The 18,626-nt window shown below is 31.9% G+C and overlaps 1 protein-coding gene across 4 annotated transcripts in view; it reads left to right on the forward strand.

Moving 5' to 3' along the window:
• The window catches only part of LOC139505388 (SCY1-like protein 2), an 82,287-nt gene that overhangs the window by 11,711 nt on the left and 51,950 nt on the right, over positions 1-18,626 (forward strand). For all 4 annotated transcript variants that reach the window (XM_071295007.1, XM_071295011.1, XM_071295012.1 and 1 more), the window contains exon 2: positions 17,890-18,050. In XM_071295007.1, the coding sequence (XP_071151108.1) occupies positions 17,890-18,050 (161 nt within the window). The remainder of the gene's footprint in view (positions 1-17,889; positions 18,051-18,626) is intronic.

The raw sequence follows: 18,626 nt of genomic DNA on the forward strand, positions 1-18,626 counted from the left end.
TACTCAAACTCAAACCACTTCATATTATGGGATCGACAACATGCTCCACGAAGTTTCCAAATGATAAACATATATTTGATTAACAATAAAAACCAGACCAGAGTTTTTATGAAATTCTTTTCTTCTAGAGTGGTGTGAATTATTTGAAAAGTAAAATAAAGTTGATTGTTATTGAACATCTCGGTCAGGATGACGACGGAATTTACCAATAGTCGTACCAACAACCCCGTTCTCTCTACGTTGATTGTTACAACAGCGCAATGGACATTATTACAGAATACTGTACTTGCAATATAGATACTACATGTTGGTCAAAATTTTCCTTCATTTTCAAAGGAATTGAGATTATCTTAGGTTTCTGATAGGAATTGAGATTATCCTAGGTTTCTGATAGGATTTGAGATTATCCTAGGTTTCTGATAGGAATTGAGATTATCCTAGGTTTCTGATAGGAATTGAGATTATCCTAGGTTTCTGATAGGGGCTCTTGGTGCTCACTCTTGTCTTTTTGTTGCTTAATATTGACTGGTTTGTGTTTTGTTTGTTTTGTCATGTGATAGTTGATCTTGGCAACGGATAACTATGACGTTTTGTAGAGTGGCAATCATGCCATATCTTGTAATTCTATGGGCGATTCAGATAAAGCAAGATGAACTCATCCTGTCGACTCGCGCGATCCCGCTCCTTTTGGAGATAATGCAACTGTCAAAGCTTTTGATTATTTAACTTGATATGTATCTTTCAAATCGATATAAAGAGTTGACATCAGTAAACTTCTTCTACTCTTAACTTTAATCAGTGTACCTCTACACTCATCCTGATTAATAATCAAGTGAAAAATCTAAAATTCGATCTTATATGATAATATAAATAAAGCTTTATATAGTTATTATAATTTCGAAACCCAGTTTAGTATTGATTAGGAAACGAACAATGTAGAGAAATCGCAATACAACATCCTAATTCCGAAACTCAGTTTATTATTGATTAGGAAACGAGGACGTAGAGAAATCGCAATACAACTACGTTTTGGTTAATCAACATAATTTGTGTAATTGGATATAATCTAAACAAATTTATGCATGATTTTGATTGTCTGAATAAATCAAGGAGGTTACATAAATTTTACTGATTGTTAATCATTGGCCTTGACACCTACAGTTCACTGATGCTTGAAATGACAGTTTAAAGACGTAGATAACAGTAACCAGATATTATACGTTATGACGAACTGTCCCTTGCCAATGTGGAAACTAGCTTTATAGAATCTTAAATCAAGTAAAACGGATTTCACTTCGATTCAATCAAATAGTGATGGAAAGATAATTCCTAATGCCTTAATGACAAATAGAATAATAGTGAAGATGAAATCGTGTGTAAAGGTTAACAAAGTTGGTAGTCGATTTTAGCGGCATGGAATAGTTGGAGTCAAACAGCTTAATATAGCGTAATGAATCAAATTTATCAAACGAGAACCATTTAAATGTTTCATTATCATCTGGCATGTGCAACCAGTGGAAATAGTCCGATAAAAGCTTCCTTACAATGTGCTATTTTAGGTTGTACGTACAATTAAATGTTATAAGATCGGTGCACTCCAACACACTTCTTACGTAATAATTCTGAAAGAAAACTGCATTATACTTGGTTAATTACAATATTCAATGTTTGGTTTTATCATTTCTATATAAAACTGCAACTTAATTTCATGAAAGGGTTATCTCATTACATATTCTTTTGAAGATAAAAGCTAATTACGTTGGAGACCAGAATTATGGGATTCAAACTGAATTTTCATCATATAACCGAAAATGGATCAACTATAGACACATTTTATTAGCCTCTCACTTTATATTTTGATCAATTTGAATTTAGCGACCTTGATAACATATATTACGTTTTAACTAAAGTCTTGACTATTTTACATGCACAGTTCTTAGTTTAGACTACAGAATTATCGAAACTACTGGGTGACATGGTCAATAAAAACGAAAAGATAAAATGAATGATTGCTGCCCAAAAATAGGTCGGGATAATTAATAAAGAAAACGAAAACAACCGTTAAGATGGTATAGGAGTATAGACTAGAAAGAATAGAATGTGTTCATACTTTTCGCCATTTCAGAGATAACTCCCTTTAAAATGTCAATAAAAAATAAATGATGTCACTAACATAGTGCATTATTACTACTGTTAACTTATGTTAGTTCATTTAATCTGATAATTATTTCAGCATGTTATCGGCCATTTTCCTTTACAAATACAGGTTCATCGATAAACACGAGTTTTGTAAAGCTAAATCAGCAAGCAATGATTAATGGCATATTTTCAGGTGTCTCTTCATTAAGCAACAGTGAACGGTCTGTGAAATCAATCAGCTTAAAAGTAAAAAATAACTTTATGGAATTTCTGTACTTTACGACAAACTTGGGGTTCCATATTCTGCAAAGATAAAATACACACTTAATGTATATAAACTGAAAGTGGCCGTGCTTGTGATCCCTTTATACAAAAAAGAAGATGTGGTATGTTTGCCATTGAGACAACTCTCCACAAGAGACCAAATGACACAGAAATTAACAACTATAGGTCATCGTACGGCCTTCAACATTGAGCAAATCCCATACAGCAAAGTCAGCTATAAAATCAGATATGTTTTCTTTATTGTGAAAAAAACACAAGCTTTTTGCAGGTAAACAACTAAGAGAGGCAGCAAAAGAAATTTTGGTTGACACTACTGACCATGAAAAAAGAAACGAAAATAAAAAAAAAAACATAATATAAAAAAACTACGGGGAGAGATTACGTTTTCAGGAAGATAAAGCTGTTCTGCTCAACTAGAGGAACTTAAATGTTGCCTATGTGCCTATGTTTTGATCAATTTGAATGTAGCAGCCTTGATAACATATATTTACGTTTTAACTGAAGCCTTGACTATTTTACATGCCCAGTTCTTAGACTACAGGATTATCGAAACTACTGGGTGACATGGTCAATAAAAACGAAAAGATAAAATGAATGATTGCCGCCCAAAAATAGGTCGGGATATTAAAAAAAACCAACCGAAAACAACCGTTAAGATGGTATAGGAGTATAGACTAGAAATGATAGAATTTGTTCATACTTTGCGCTATTTCAGAGATAACTCGATTTAAAAATGTCAATTTAAAATTACTTAGAATCTGGCAAAAATAATCTACGCTTTTAAAATATTTATATTTATAAATTATCATCTTATAGATTTGTTCTTTTAATTGAATTGAGTTATCTGCATCCCTGCATCAAATTTTGCTAACTTCATTGACTGGACTGAGTTGTCTGTTTTTTTTACAATACAAGTTGAAAAAAACAACCATACCACGTCAAGGATGTAATGACAACAATATGCCGACCACTAAAGACTTTCAAAAATAAGACTTGGAGTATTCGACATCGCGTTAAAGGGTAGATCCATGGCGGGTTATTGGACAGCGGTGTACTTCTGTTGCCAATTTTGGGGTTTGAACGTTGCTGTTGAATAAAAGTCAGAAAAGTGTTTCGGAAGCACACAATTTAATACTTGTTTCTTATTTGATTTAAATTTATTTTCCAAACATTAACTTTATCGCTAGAGTTACTCAATGATCAAACTATCTTTTATATATGAAGGTCCAGAAGTATGACAAACGGCTATGCTACTACAAAAGGAAATACATAAAAATGTAAACAAACTCTGACAAATCTTTTATAAAAAGCACTTTTAAATCTTGAAACAAAATGAGAACGCGTAAACAATAAATGCACAAAGCATTCACAACCCAATCCAATAAATACAAATTTAACTGTAAGTGTAAAATTATTTATCGGGAAAGCTCTTCCTTTTTTCTGGCTTGTGCGATGAACAAATGTAGCTTATCAGTATCTCTCATTGGCACGCATACCACATCTTCCTAGATCTATCAGTAGAATTTTCACAACATTATGAGTTCCTCTAGTTGAGCAGAACAGCTTTAACTTCCTAAAAACTTAAATCTCTCCCCGTAGTTTGTTTTATATTATGATTTTTTTTTTTTTTTTTTTCGTTTCTATTTTCATGGTCAGTAGTGTCAACCAAAATATCTTTTGCTGCCTTTCTTAGTTGTTTACCTGCAAAAAGCTTGTGGTTTTTTCACAATAAAGAAAACATAGCTGATTGTATAGCTGACTTTGCGGTATGGGATTTGCTCAATGTTGAAGGCCGTACGGTGATCTATAGTTGATAATTTCTGTGTCATTTGGTCTCTTGTGGAGAGTTGTCTCATTTTCAATCACACCACATCTTCTTTTTTGTATAACGGGATCATAAGCATGACCGCTATCAGTTTATATACAGTTAGTGTGTATTTTATCTATAGATAATATGGAAACCTAAGTTTGTGGTAAAGTACAGAAATTCCATAAAGTTATTTCTTACTTTTAAGCTGATTGATTTCACATACCTTGCAGTGTTGCTCAATGAAGGGACACCTGAAAATCATGATGCCATTAATCATTGCTTGCTGATTTAACTTTACAAAACTCGTGTTTATCGATGAACCTGTATTTGTAAAGGAAAATGGCCGATGACATGCTGAAATAATTATCAGATTAAATGAACTAACATAGGTTAACAGTAGTAATAATGGATTATTTTAGTGACATCATTTATTTTTTACTGGTACATTGCGTTTCACTTTTGGTTATCAATTACATACTTCCTTATGATTACAATACAATACATAATCAATGTTATTTCAAGCGTGCTAAATGGACCATTACAAATTGGTATTCCTCTGATATATTGTCATTAACAGCAAAACATTCGATATTAAGAAGCATGCTTTAAAAAACAGCGTGACAGCAATTCTCTGAAGAGGAAACACCGGGATGATATAAAAGTAATCCGTTATATTCTAAGAGAACTAATGGTATAATATCGTCATTGTCATGGCTAAATTTACAATTCTTCTCGGTAGAATGATATTAATTTGATTACCTTTGTGGGACCAGCATCGATTTGGAGAGTAATAACAGTTGCACAACAATAACGACTTATCACTGACAGTACACGAAGCTATCCTTCCAGGAAATATCAAACTTTCACATGCTTCATTAAATAATTAATAAAACCTATTTAACTGATAAATCAAGGACGTCTTCGTCATTATTAAAGTTTGTTGTTTCGACTCTAATGCTATTGATGTCAAACAACGTATTTATTTCGTTTATATCTAGATCTTCCTTGATGACCGATACCTTTATTGTTTGGAATGTTGCTGCTTTTATATATTGAGTTTTCATTTCGTTTTGGGTGGAACTGTCCATGTATATTTACGTGTTTTATTTAAAGGAGTAGGTTCAGTAAGACCTCTTTTTGGCCCCAAAATATAGCAGTTTTACAAAATTGTTAAAATGTAAACCTTTAGTTATTTATTGGACAGTAGAATGCTTCTGCTACATAAATATGGGCTGTTTTTTGACAATACAATGAACATATATCCGGTAATAGCACCATTAAGTCATGCTAAATTACTGAAATCCTCATAATTCTAGCATTTTAGTTAAATTTTAGACGGTTTTCGTGGAAAACGAAAGTGGCCGCATTCGTGTTCATCCTTAATATTGAAATTTAAGTTGTATTTTATGATAATACATAACATATATAAAGGTTGAGGATGAACACGGATGCGGCCACTTTCATTTTTACCAAAAACCATCTGAAAAGTGACATTTTTCGGCATATTAGGTAGATTTTTCATATTTGAGCTTGAATCGGATCGTTTTTTATGAGTAAATATGTTAAAATCTTTCACATAAACTAATTAATTCAAATAAAATAGACACTTAAGTGTTTAAAAAGATGGTCAAAATCTTTCGTCAGATGAACCTGAAATTTGAGGCCAAAATCGGTCCTTACCGGATCTACTCCTTTCTGATCCTTATATCATAAATTTGCTAGTCATTTTCTTTGCAGTACAGCCCTGTCGTATATCATTAAAAACGATGAACAAACATCCAAACTCGAAAGTAACTCATGGTTCTAGCTTTTGTTTTCCTTTCATGTTTAATAGTTAGGCCCGTCATACTATCAGTGTTGATTGTCTATAAAATATTGTAAGAATTAGCAATTAACGTTTGATTTATTTACTTCTAAAGACAAACATAGCATAAAAGAATTACACATATCGATTTAAACACGCTGGCTTGTAAAGGTTAAGCATAGAAATTTTCATTTATCAATTATACAAAATGTCCATTTATCATGCATCAAAGCAAATATAATTACAGCAGATTCAGGTCGTCGGAAGCCTCATAATTCCTAGAATTTCATGTTAGATTGACAATGTTTATTATTCTCGCCATCGGGAGCCCCCTGGTTCCAAGATTGTCATGTCAGATTGACAATGTTTATTAACGGTTTTGAAAGCACCTATTTATATTGAAGTAAGGAAGCAGAAAACAATTTCGCATGTCGTATTTTTTTGGTTAAATACTTTTTCAAGCGCAAACTAGCTTTTATTTTTCATAGCAGCTTTTTATTTAGAAATGTAAAAAGCAATTGCTTATAGAAGATATAAAAGGAGATGAAGTGTACATAAAACTGAAATTTTAAACCGATGGCATATTATACAATATAATATATACAAGTTGAAAACAACGTTCAAACTAATGATTGCGATGGATAAAAACCGCAATATTTATGCGTGTGCATGTTAAACAAATTTCTTGGTAGAGGGGTCTTAACACAGCACAATTTTTCCTCCCCAAAGACCAAAAAAGGGAAAAGTATATTTTTACAAAACGCATTTGACTAACAAGGTCGAACAATTGTTGTTCATTATAAACCCTGTTGACTGCCATTGACGATTGCCAAATAAATTGACCACGAGATGTAACTATGATTTAACATTTTCAAAACTTGGTTCTGCGAATAAATCAAAAGTACTACATTGTTTTATAATCTAATTTAATAATTTTTGTAATTGCTTCCGTTCTGATGTGTAGTGTATTTGATGATGATGGTTAAAACACCAAGTACGAAACACGAACCAAATTGACCAGCCAAAATCGTTTAAGGTCATTTTTTCTTGAGGGAATTGGGGTTAAAATTGATATGCAGGTTAATATTTGGTAGTGCCTCTGCTTGACCTTTATTCACATCGTAACAAAATTGTCGATAATCAAAATATTAGCTTATAGAAATTCAATTTAACAAATTGCTTGTAATTAATAACACCAAAGGTTATTTATCACATATTTTCAAGATGCAATAATAAGATTGCGTTTTACTGTTTGGTTTGGATTATATGATGTTCTGCAAATATATGACCCACGTATCATATATCTAAAAGAATTTGATATTAAAGTTAAACAAAACAAGAATGTCTATTTCATATCTGGTTCTATTTCTTGATATATGCATAGATGGTCAACTCCACACAAGGATCTGTGATAAACGAAACGATTTCAGCTTTCCAATTGTCCGCTTCTAAATCTCAGCAGTCTTATACTCTCTGTCCCTTGTTATATCATCTACATATCTAAAAAAAAACAACGTTATATCCGAACATGTTCACGGTATAAAGCCTTCATTAATAGGTGTATTCTCCGAACAGGGTTATGATGAGAAACGACTGAAGTCGACACCACGTAAGATCAGGAATATTGTAACTGATACGATATGTATATTAATCTATCGTAGATACCAGGATTAACATTTTGTTTTGTACGCCAGACTCGTGTTTCGTAAACAAAAGACTCATCAGTGACGATCAAATCAAATAAGTTATAAAGCCCAAAACAGTACGAAGTCTAAAAACAGTAAGGCCAAAAATTCCGAGAGATTTTGCCAAATACAGCTAAGGTAACATAAGGTTTATATCTCAACTCACCATAGATCTTTAGATAACATAACAATTTTCTGATCTATAAGTTACCAAAAGTTAGATTTCCCTAGTGTGACATTTTGACTGCGGTGGGTCCACATGGTATGTGATGCATATATGGTAAATAATGCCTAACCTGTTGACGCATTTGGTCTTGCACCGTTTAAATATTATGCTATTTACTCCGATTTTATTGTAGGTCCACTATAAATCATTTCCTTAATTAAATGATAGGATAGTACAAGTTGTGTGAACAAATGTATACAGCATGACAACAACGTTTTTGTAAATCAAAACAACAATAAAACATTTTATTGTAAAACATTAGGTAAAACCTAATCAAGATTTATTTTTTATAAGATAAATCGATTTACGAGTTATCAAAATTAGAATACTACTTTTGTGTCTTATTCGGTTTCGAATCTTTTTTTTTTTTATCATAAATCACTGTGTTGTCTTGGTTTTTTGCTTTTATCGTTATGCTATATATGATATTATTATCCCTTGGTAAATGATTATATGACGATAAAAATTTCATTGCCAGTGTGGTTCCAACGTTTATCATTATTCATCTCAAACAATAACAAAAGATATTGATATAATATAACTTATTCATTTATGTTTTTCACCAAGTTTTATCAATTGTTTAATTTGCCTGATATTTAAGTGTTGTACTGTTTTCTATCATTTGTTATAGCTTGACTCACCGTTTTTGTATGGCGCACTTTTTCACATTTTTTTTATATTTATTTACTATTGACAATTTCGAATTTGATTTTGCCTACAATTTTGTTTTTATTCTTCGAGCGCATTTGGTATATAAACTTTAAAACCTGATATCTTTGACGTTTTTTGCAACTACATGGTGAATGCTACTGCTAGTGAAAGTTCGTCCACGATAGTATCACCAGCCCAGACGTCGCATTTTTTGTTTTTACTTGAAATAACAAAAACATAACAAAAAAGACTGAACTTCAAGGCAAAAAGGGGGAAGATCATACAAACTGACTAATTTCAAACGCTATATCAATCAACGGAACAAGTGAAAAGCAACTGCCAAATTACTGACTTGTAACAAATGTTTCCCGATAAAACATGTTAGGTTATACTTTGACGAGTAAATTTGTGTATATAAAAGTTGACTACCCTAAAGCATAGCATATACTTTAGTCGTTTATAGCACCTTTCGAAATATTCGGAATTTACAGCTATACAGCTTCATATTCGATTCGGCCTACCAAATGTTTTAACTCGAAACGCGCATCTGATGAACAAAACTATGAACCTGTTACAAAATGTTAATGAGCTATAATCCAATTATAAGCATTATCTGATAACGGATTCTTTACGACTTACGTATGATATGACAAATACATTTTAGGTTTTATATTTGATACTTTAAATGTCCAATGTTACACTTTTTCAATGCTGTATTTATATTAAAGATTTCTATTTGTTTGAATAAAATAAAGTATTGAGAAACCTCACCGAGACATTACGGCCATCAAATAGAGTATACTAATTTGCTTAGAAAATCAACTAGCACCTAATATGTCTACATAATCCCTACAGTCTTAACCGTAATCGTTCATTATGTAATAGAAATGCAATAAAATGGAAGATATTAACCACCTATCCCTCCAATCGTTACTTTTGCGTTTAATAAACTTTTAATTAAAGCTCAGATTTCCTGTATGTTTTGTGTAAATCCTATATATTCTTGTATTTAATTCTCACGTCAAACCGGAAGTTGAGGCAAAGATAATTGTCACTCCTATTGTTAAATTCTACTTAAATGACATTTGCTAGATTGTGTTATAAAAAGTTCTTAAAAGAAATTACTATTTTAGATTGACCTAAGACTTAGTGTTGAGATAGTAAATTGATTATCTACATGCTATGCTGGTTCGATCTATCATCTGATTACGTGTTACAATTGATTTTAGACACATTCTCCTCAGATTTTACAATCATCAGTCATTGGTGATAACTTGCTCTGTCTTAATTCACTGACTTAATTGGAATCAGTTTAGTTTATTTCAATTGGAAGTAAACATATTATTTCCTGGTGGGTCAGAATTATCAAAAAAATTCTAATTAGTCAACATAAATGTCTTCGTGGTGAATAGCTAACTTGTAAAAAGTAAAATAACAAAAATATCGAACTCCGAGGAAAATTCTAAATGGAAATAAAAAATGAAATTCCTAATTCGAATTCTCAAACACAACAAACAAATGAACAACAAATGTCATATTCCTGACTTGGAACATGCATTTTCTAATGTAGAAAAAAATGAACGGTTTTATAGCGATAGGATGTTTTTCGTTCTGTTAATTGTTAAAAACTATATATTGCCTTTATATATTTTTGATTTCGAGCTTAACTGACAAACACTATTCCAGACGTGCCTGCCCTTTATTTTGAATTATGCAATAACATTGCCTTTGATATTTTCACTCAGTCATTTGTAGAGTAAACATGGATTTATGAGATTTCGAAATGTTTCAGAAGACGACAATAAATGACAGTCATTCTATACATATATTTGCTACTCACCTAATGTGCACTTTTAAGACCCAAATCTTAAAACAAAATATTTCATCGGAAAAGGTATAATTTTGTTTATAAATTAGCACTGAGCCATATAAGTATTTGTTTTGTAGGAGTTGACAATGCTGTATTCTTATGTCTACAATACGACTGTTTAAATAGATAGTATGGAACTTCGTCAGGGTTTTTTTTCATGACATTTCTTAATATTTTCCTCAGTAAAAGATTTCGTAAGGATACTAGACAAGTTATTGTTTGTTCAATATGTATCCCTTAAAAATTATTCAAAGAGAGACCAAATATTTTTAGAAGTTAATCATAACTTAATGGCATTAAATCATGGACGAGATGCATCACCATAAATCAATTACCAATATTATGTTTACCTCTGTACTGGATATTATTATTTTAATTCGAAAACAAAATATCGCAATATCCGAATCGCTAGATAAGAAATATATTTGTTTTCTAATTATTGTCGTTCAATTGACTAATCGTGAAATTATGCAATATGTATTATCCACTTATTATTACATTTCTCACAAGCCATCAACAGATAATGTAGTAACTCTGATCAAATCTTTCCCCATGGAATATCACACAATGAGGACTCTATTGAATATTATCTTATAGTCATCATATCTAATTCGGTTCATTCAGCTGATAAAACCAATAATTAGATGTTATACTGAAAGGGAATGCAGTATTCTCGATTGAATTGTTTTACATTTTGTAATGTCAGGGCCTTTTATTGCTGTATGTACGGAATGGATTCGCTCATTGTTGAATGACGTATGGTGAGCTGCGTATGGTGTCTTCTATGGGATCACGTCCACTTAAGACATACTTTTCTACATTGGCTAGAGGTGTAGGGGGAGTGGGGTTGAGATCTCATAAACATGTTTAACCCTGCCGCAATTTTGTGCCTGTCCCAAGTCAGGATCCTTTGGCCTTTGTTAGTCTTGTATTAATTTTGATTTTAGTTTCTTGTGTACAATTTGGAAATTAGTATGGTGTTCATTATCACCGAACTAGCATATATTTGTTTAGGGGCCAGCTGAATGACGCCTCCGGGTGCGGGAGTTTCTCGCTACATTGAAGACCCATTGGTGGCCTTCGGCTGTTGTCTGCTCTATGGTCGGGTTGTTGTCGCTTTGACACATTCCCCATTTCCTTTCTCAAATAAATTTGAAAGTTGTCTTATAGGTGATCGTTATACTTCTCCCAATTTTTTATATAGAACATTTAAATACATTGTTAATATAGCATTTTAAGTATTTACCAAATTTTGATGTCTTTTGTAGACAAATGCGCCACTCTCATATCAAATTATAAGTCTGTTATCTTCTATTTGTTGTGTTTCACCCTCAGTGTACTAAGTCATGAACACCACCAATAGTTTTCTTATTTCATATTTTCGATTTGTTATTTATAGAATGGTGGCAGATCTTCTCCGTCTAATTTATTCGCAACTTTCATAGACACGGGCAACCTAGTGCTCCACATTTAGTATAAACACCGGTCAGTCGCATGTTGATCTATAGAATTTTTGGGTTTTGTGTAGTTAGGTTTCTTTCTTCTTGAATTCCATCCTACACATTATTTCTATTAGTATGAATATTTCTGCTGGTTTCAATTTCGATAACTACTAATCCACCAGTAGACGTATGTATCGTGAAGTCTGCAATCAAAAAACAAGTTTATCGAATGTTGTTGTTTCGGATGTACCCTTTATCAAGATTGTTCAAAGCAAAAATACTTCCTCTACTTAAATTTTCTATTTTGTATATATATTCTTTATTATTTCTTATTGGGTATTTGTCATACGCTTTATTTGTATATTCCTTAACACTACACATGTAAGGATTTCATGTGGCTCTACATATAGTTGAAATTTGTGTATTGCTGATGACCAATTTTAGGAGGATGATGAGTAATATTGATTCGGTACAAATGTGTATATAAGAGATATAATCAACTTTTTTCATTTTTCAAATATTTAATGTGTTAATCAGAATTAAAAAAAATGACGAAAATATCTTTTATTCAATTTGATTTAGTCAATTGTTTTTCGACTTGTGTTTTTTTTTCTGTTATATCTGAAACGTATTGGCTTGTCTTTTTAATGATTGGTAAAATATGTCTTTTTGATAGTTATTAAAGGTACCAGGATTATAATTTAGTACGCCAGACGCGCGTTTCGTCTACATAAGACTCATCAGTGACGCTCATGTCAAAATATTTATACAGCCAAGCAAGTGCGAAGTTGAGGAGCATTGAGAATTTAAAATCCAAAAAAGTGTGCAAACAATATTCATGCATTGACCTGCATTTTCATCCTGTCTTGGGCAAATTAATTTTCTAGATATTACAAGGCAAACCTATTCTTTTTAAAATGTAAGCCTCCCTTCCCCACAAAATATTAAACGGTCATCCCCTTATTTTATTAATTCTCACTTTTATTTAAATGATGTTAACGGAGAGCTAAGTATATCTTATCTGTATCAAAAGTTTATATCGATTTAATCTACAATTTCAATCTTTGTCTGCTATTAACCCAAATAGTACTCATCATTTCGACAATTCTCAGAATATAAAAGGGAATACAATAATTATCACCGATAAAGACACGGTCTAGACTGAATCTCATCATCAACGTCTAGAACCTTTCTTTGAACTATTTTTGGTGTAAACCAGTCACAACATAAGGTAACAGTCATGTTTAACTATATTGATAAATTATGAATGGAATCATATTCCAAGCTTTTCTGAAGAGTGGAATGGATGCATTCATTAACTGTCTCAGTCCTTTATCAAATCAGTTCGACTCTAGTATAGATATCTTCTATAGACACCTGTTAATTGTTGTAGACTTCATGTCTAGGTGTCTTTTCAATAATTTGCGTTTGATATCTGACTTATTATTAAAAAAACAACATACAAGAAAATTAATATTAAAATAAGAATAATTGTCACTTGATATTAAGGGTGTCATGTCATCCAAGAATAAATAATTCGGTGAGTTCTTGGAAATACTGTATCAAAGTGAAACTAAAAAGTAATATCACAAAAGTACTGAACTCCGAGGAAAATTCCAAATGAAAGTCCCTTATCAAACGGCAAAATCAAATGATAAAACACATCAAACGAAAGGACAACAACTGTCACATTCCTGACTTGGTACAGACATTCATCAAACGGGTTTTTGTTTTCACTTTGTGTACCTTTGAAGGTACCTTTGGGAGTTAAAGTGATTACTACCGGTTTTGGTTTTTACTTTCAAAGTTTGATATATTTATATTCTGAAAAGGTTTATGAGATTGGAGAATCGGTAAACTATTGTTGCCTTTAATAGAATTGTATCACATGTTTAAAACTGATGCTTGTATGTTGTCTGAAATTGCTCGTCGCAGTTAAACCAGGGTTACCAGGGTTATTCCACAATTTTCTACAGACTGTTTTATACTATATATAAATATAGGAAGATGTGGCATGAGTGCCAATGAGATAACTCTCTATCCAAGTAACAATTAATAAAAGTAAACCATTATAGGTCAAGGTACGGGCTTCAATACGGAGCCTTGGATCAAACCGAACAACAAGCTATAAAGGGCCCTAAAAATTACTAGTGTAAAACCATTCAAACGGGAAAACCAACTGTCTAATCTATATAAAAACGAGACACACGTATGACCTACATCAACAGACGCCAACCACTGTTTGTCTAGATATCTCTTTAATAATTTGCGTTTGAAAATCTGTCTTTTTGTAAAAAAAAAAAAAAAAAGAAAATATTAAATGAACACCATTTAATTTCAAAGTGAGTGCACATGGTTTAAAAATAGTACCAAGCCGGAAAGTGAGAAAAGGTCGTGTTATTGAACAAAAAAGGTACTTAAAATTATAACATAAACTAACAACAAATTTCGAAGATGAGAATAAGTTGTTCAAATATCTGCGTAGGAATTCAAAATTTTTATCTGACCAACTTTATGTTCCACTTTACGTTTCCTTGTGTCTAGTACTCTTAGACTTGTAAATGAATATTACTCTGAAACGGTCACCTAATATAATCCTAAAAATATGAACAATAACTTGTTTGGTCATTCAGTCAATTTCCAGACTATGGTAAATTTAGTACTGATTGAATTGTCGCTTGCAGTCAATACTGTTTAATTGGTTTTCAGGCGAGTCAGTATCACGTGGTCAGTATGATGTTCTGGTACACTACTGAACAGTCTGAATAGTGTGTGAACAGACCTTATTTTCAGACGAGTCAGTATGATGTTCTGGGACTACTGAACAGTCTGAATAGTGTGTGAACAGACCTTATTTTCCACAGTTGACTAGTCTGAAAATTAACTAAAAGACTGAAAATTACTAATTTATCGTTCAGTGCAATAAAACTAGTTTCTACCAGCCTATCAGCATGATAAAAACTAGTAGAATGAAAAACATTATTTATGACTTTCGAACAGCGGTATACTACTGTTGCCTTTTTTTTTTTTTTTTTTTTTATCTGACATGTTAAGTGAATTGCAAAAGAACATTGTGCGTTTTGTTTTTATAGTTGCGTTTTACCCTCGGTTTTAGTTTGTTACCCATATTATTTTTCTCTAAATCGATTTATTACTGGAGTTACCGATATACTACTGCTGCCTTCATTTATGTCTATGTGCAAAGGTCTAAATAAGAATACTATATTCAGTTTAAATAAGCACAATTATGTTATTTCTAAACCTGGTATCGTGTATCTTATTCCATTAAACCAAATATTTAACTTTGATTTCTGTAGGACTTACTACTAGATTGACGCTATAGTCCTATGCGTACGGTATTTGTAACACATTTCGGGTATCTTATTTGAAATGTAAAAATCAGGAAATATATTTTCATATGCCAAAGTTATCAAACTAACTTCTAAAGCCTCGCTTATATAACTTAAAAGCCAAATGTGTAGCTAATACTGGGCAAAGTTTACTTAACCCTCACAAATTTTAGATGTATCTATCTTCGATCATAAAGTTAAATTGATGGTGATTTTGTGTTGTCATTGTTTTAATATAAAATATCATTACAATTTCGGTTTTATTGAAGATTTATTTTAATTCAGAAATTAGAAATCATAATAAAAGAATATATTTTTAGTTACTCTTTGTGTCATATAATTTGAGTTTATGAGGAAGTTGTCTAGGCTTATCTTTGACGATGTTGTCTACATCTATAATAACGATTATAAGGAAATTGTACCAGCTTAAACTGAAATATGTGAGGACGTTGTCTCGACATTCACTGCTTGAAGACGACAATGAATATATTCTTCATAGCAGTTTACCTCAGAAAATTTCTAAATGCATGAAGTATAAAACTACACATGGTATCTGCCGTGCTAATTCGCCAATTTCATGTTGTTGTTGATAATTTCCTCGCAAAGGCTATTTCCTTCACTACAACTGATGTGTTTGTTTAAATTCATAATGGCACGAATTAGACAAACAGAAACATATAATTTAGTTTTTTGTTTCAAACATCCATAAATTAAAGCAAATTATAGAATATAATATTTTACTAATGACAGTGAGTTTGGTACAATATCGTCAAACAAAGCTAAAACATCGCTGGTGTATTATTGCAATAATTCAACTGATCTAATTCCGTTTACATTCAAAGATAAAAATGTCAACATTGAAAAGTGAATCAAGGGCGGAGTTCAGTATTTTTTGTGATTTTACATTTTACATGTACATAACATAAAATCAAATAGATCAATAACAAAAAAGGACCAAAAAACCCTATTGCACGTGCTAACCCGATGGAAGACTTCGGAGTTAATCTCGATGGACAATACGATGGCGCTTGGTCTATAATACGTACGAAATGCAGAAACCTCGTAGAAAGCCAACGCATTGTTATTTGTTTCTTTTGGAATTTCGATATACGTTTTAGTATGTTGTAAAGAAAATATGAAAATTTTGGTTAAAATAATAAACATGATATTAACAGCAAATGAATGCCCTTTTAATAGACGAGTTTTTAGTGCCTTCCATAATTGGCGAGAAATATGATTGGCATGTGTACCTTAATATTTTTTAATAATTAAAGCGTCCAACCAATGTGTCACCACAAACGTTTTTTTTTATCACTCCGATTGCCAGGGAGCCTTAGAATAAACAAAAACAATGATATAAAGACATATTTTGGTGTGAAAAAAGTCTGCACATATTTCATCTATGTGTCCGTTTTCTTATACATAATTTAGAGAGTGCTTGTGTGTAGTTGAGCAAGCTATCTAGCAATATGTTATTCTCAGAATTTTAAATAAAGATATATATCTGGCTATTAATCAGGGTCAGAGTTTGCGTGACAAGATCAAATATGCTACAATGTATGATCAGTCTACAAGTCACAACAACACTATATATACTGTGACACTGCTGTTAAAGATCAATAGTCGTTTGTTAAGCTTATTTACTAAGATAGGAACTAATTTGAAAGTCTATAGAGTATCTGATCTCGCTCCCTGGAAACACAGCTTGCTAATGGAAAAGAAATTAAACCTTAAAAATCACATCTCTAATCTAATAATTTGGGTCTATTACGGTTTCTCCTAACAGAATATTAAGCGCCTCAACCGATCAATTGGTTGTGTGTAAAATATTCAGTGACTAAGTAATACAGTAACGCGACAGTCAGGCGGAATATATTTTTTCCTTGGCCGGAAAACAATTATCATATATGACTCTCTTTACTTGCTGAAAATAACGTAATTGAATAAGAGGCGACAAGGCACTTAAAACAAAGTGATTTTACTTCTAAGCTTACCCGTATGTTAACCATATACTGTATACAACATCAGGTGACCTACTATTAACAATTCAAATTCTGAGCTATGGGCAGGCGAAACTAGTTCTTTAAACTCACTGGCATGAGTTGTAGGCAGTGATTGCATACATATATGCGGAACTGATCTACAAGTATTGCTATTTGTTTTTAAATATTTAAGCTGTTAAGTAAAATCTGACCCTAAAAATAAGGTAATCAAATTAAAAATTAAAAAAAATAAAAAATTATCCACCCACAAAGCCAAAACGTAATACTAAAAATAAATTCATTAAGGACTGAAAATATATATACATAATATTTATTTTATATGAATTTAAGGCGCAATTACTACATAAGTAAGCCGCCTACCAAAACCAATAACAATAACATCGCCCACAAAGCGATAGTTCTAATTTTCTAATTGCTAATGTATTTCTATAGTTCACGCTTTGGATTTTTTCTGTATATGTTTTATATAGCGACTACGATGATTATTGTGTGTTTGCTGACTTGACTTATTTAAAATGTATGAAACAATGAACTATTGTAACGTCAAAGAAACAACACATACACGATATTTATATTATCTGCTTGTCCCTTTCTTTTTTCAATAATTACTCTTTTGTTTTTCAGGAGGCATCAGTGTTCCTATTTGAAAAGAAGATCGCAGATAAACTTCACAAGCCAAGACGGAAAGAGACAGTATCGGAAATTCTTCGGAAAGAAGTACAGCATCTAGAAAGAATAAAACATCCTAGAATATTAAACATAATTCATCCATTAGAAGAGTGTGGGTAAGTCTTATTTTATTCCACATTGTTTCAGGAGAAAAGAACGATAAACACTTATGTGGTTCATAACTGGTTCTGGTTTCTTGTTTTTGATATAGATTATACCCGGCGTTGTTTTTCCTGTAGGAATTGTTCTGCACTGTTATTTTTGGGCCCTTATTGGCTTGCTGTTCAGTGTAAGTTAATGATCCGTATCCATACTTTAATCTATAATGGTTTACTTTTAAACACTGCGACTTGGATGGAGAGTTGTATCATTGACACTCATACCACATCTTCGTTTTTCTAAAAAAAAAAAAAACATATGTATGCTGCTAAGCTATTTTGCACTAACTTACCACGTCGCATGATAATCATCAAAAATCTTTATTTCATACAAATATAATCAGACGAAGAAGCACTTCAATCTATCCACCTTCGCGAACTCTTGAATTCTTCTGAAACACCAAACGATTGTGCCTCTATCTGTAGATTTTTTGTTAAACACTATTGAATTAATAGTGTTCCTATCTCTCATCTTTAACGAAGAAAGTCATTTTCACACCAAAACTAACATTTCCAATTACCAGATCTGAAACA

The sequence above is a fragment of the Mytilus edulis genome, chromosome 1 (genome assembly GCF_963676685.1).
Source record: "Mytilus edulis chromosome 1, xbMytEdul2.2, whole genome shotgun sequence".
Taxonomy (NCBI): Eukaryota; Metazoa; Mollusca; class Bivalvia; order Mytilida; family Mytilidae; genus Mytilus; species Mytilus edulis.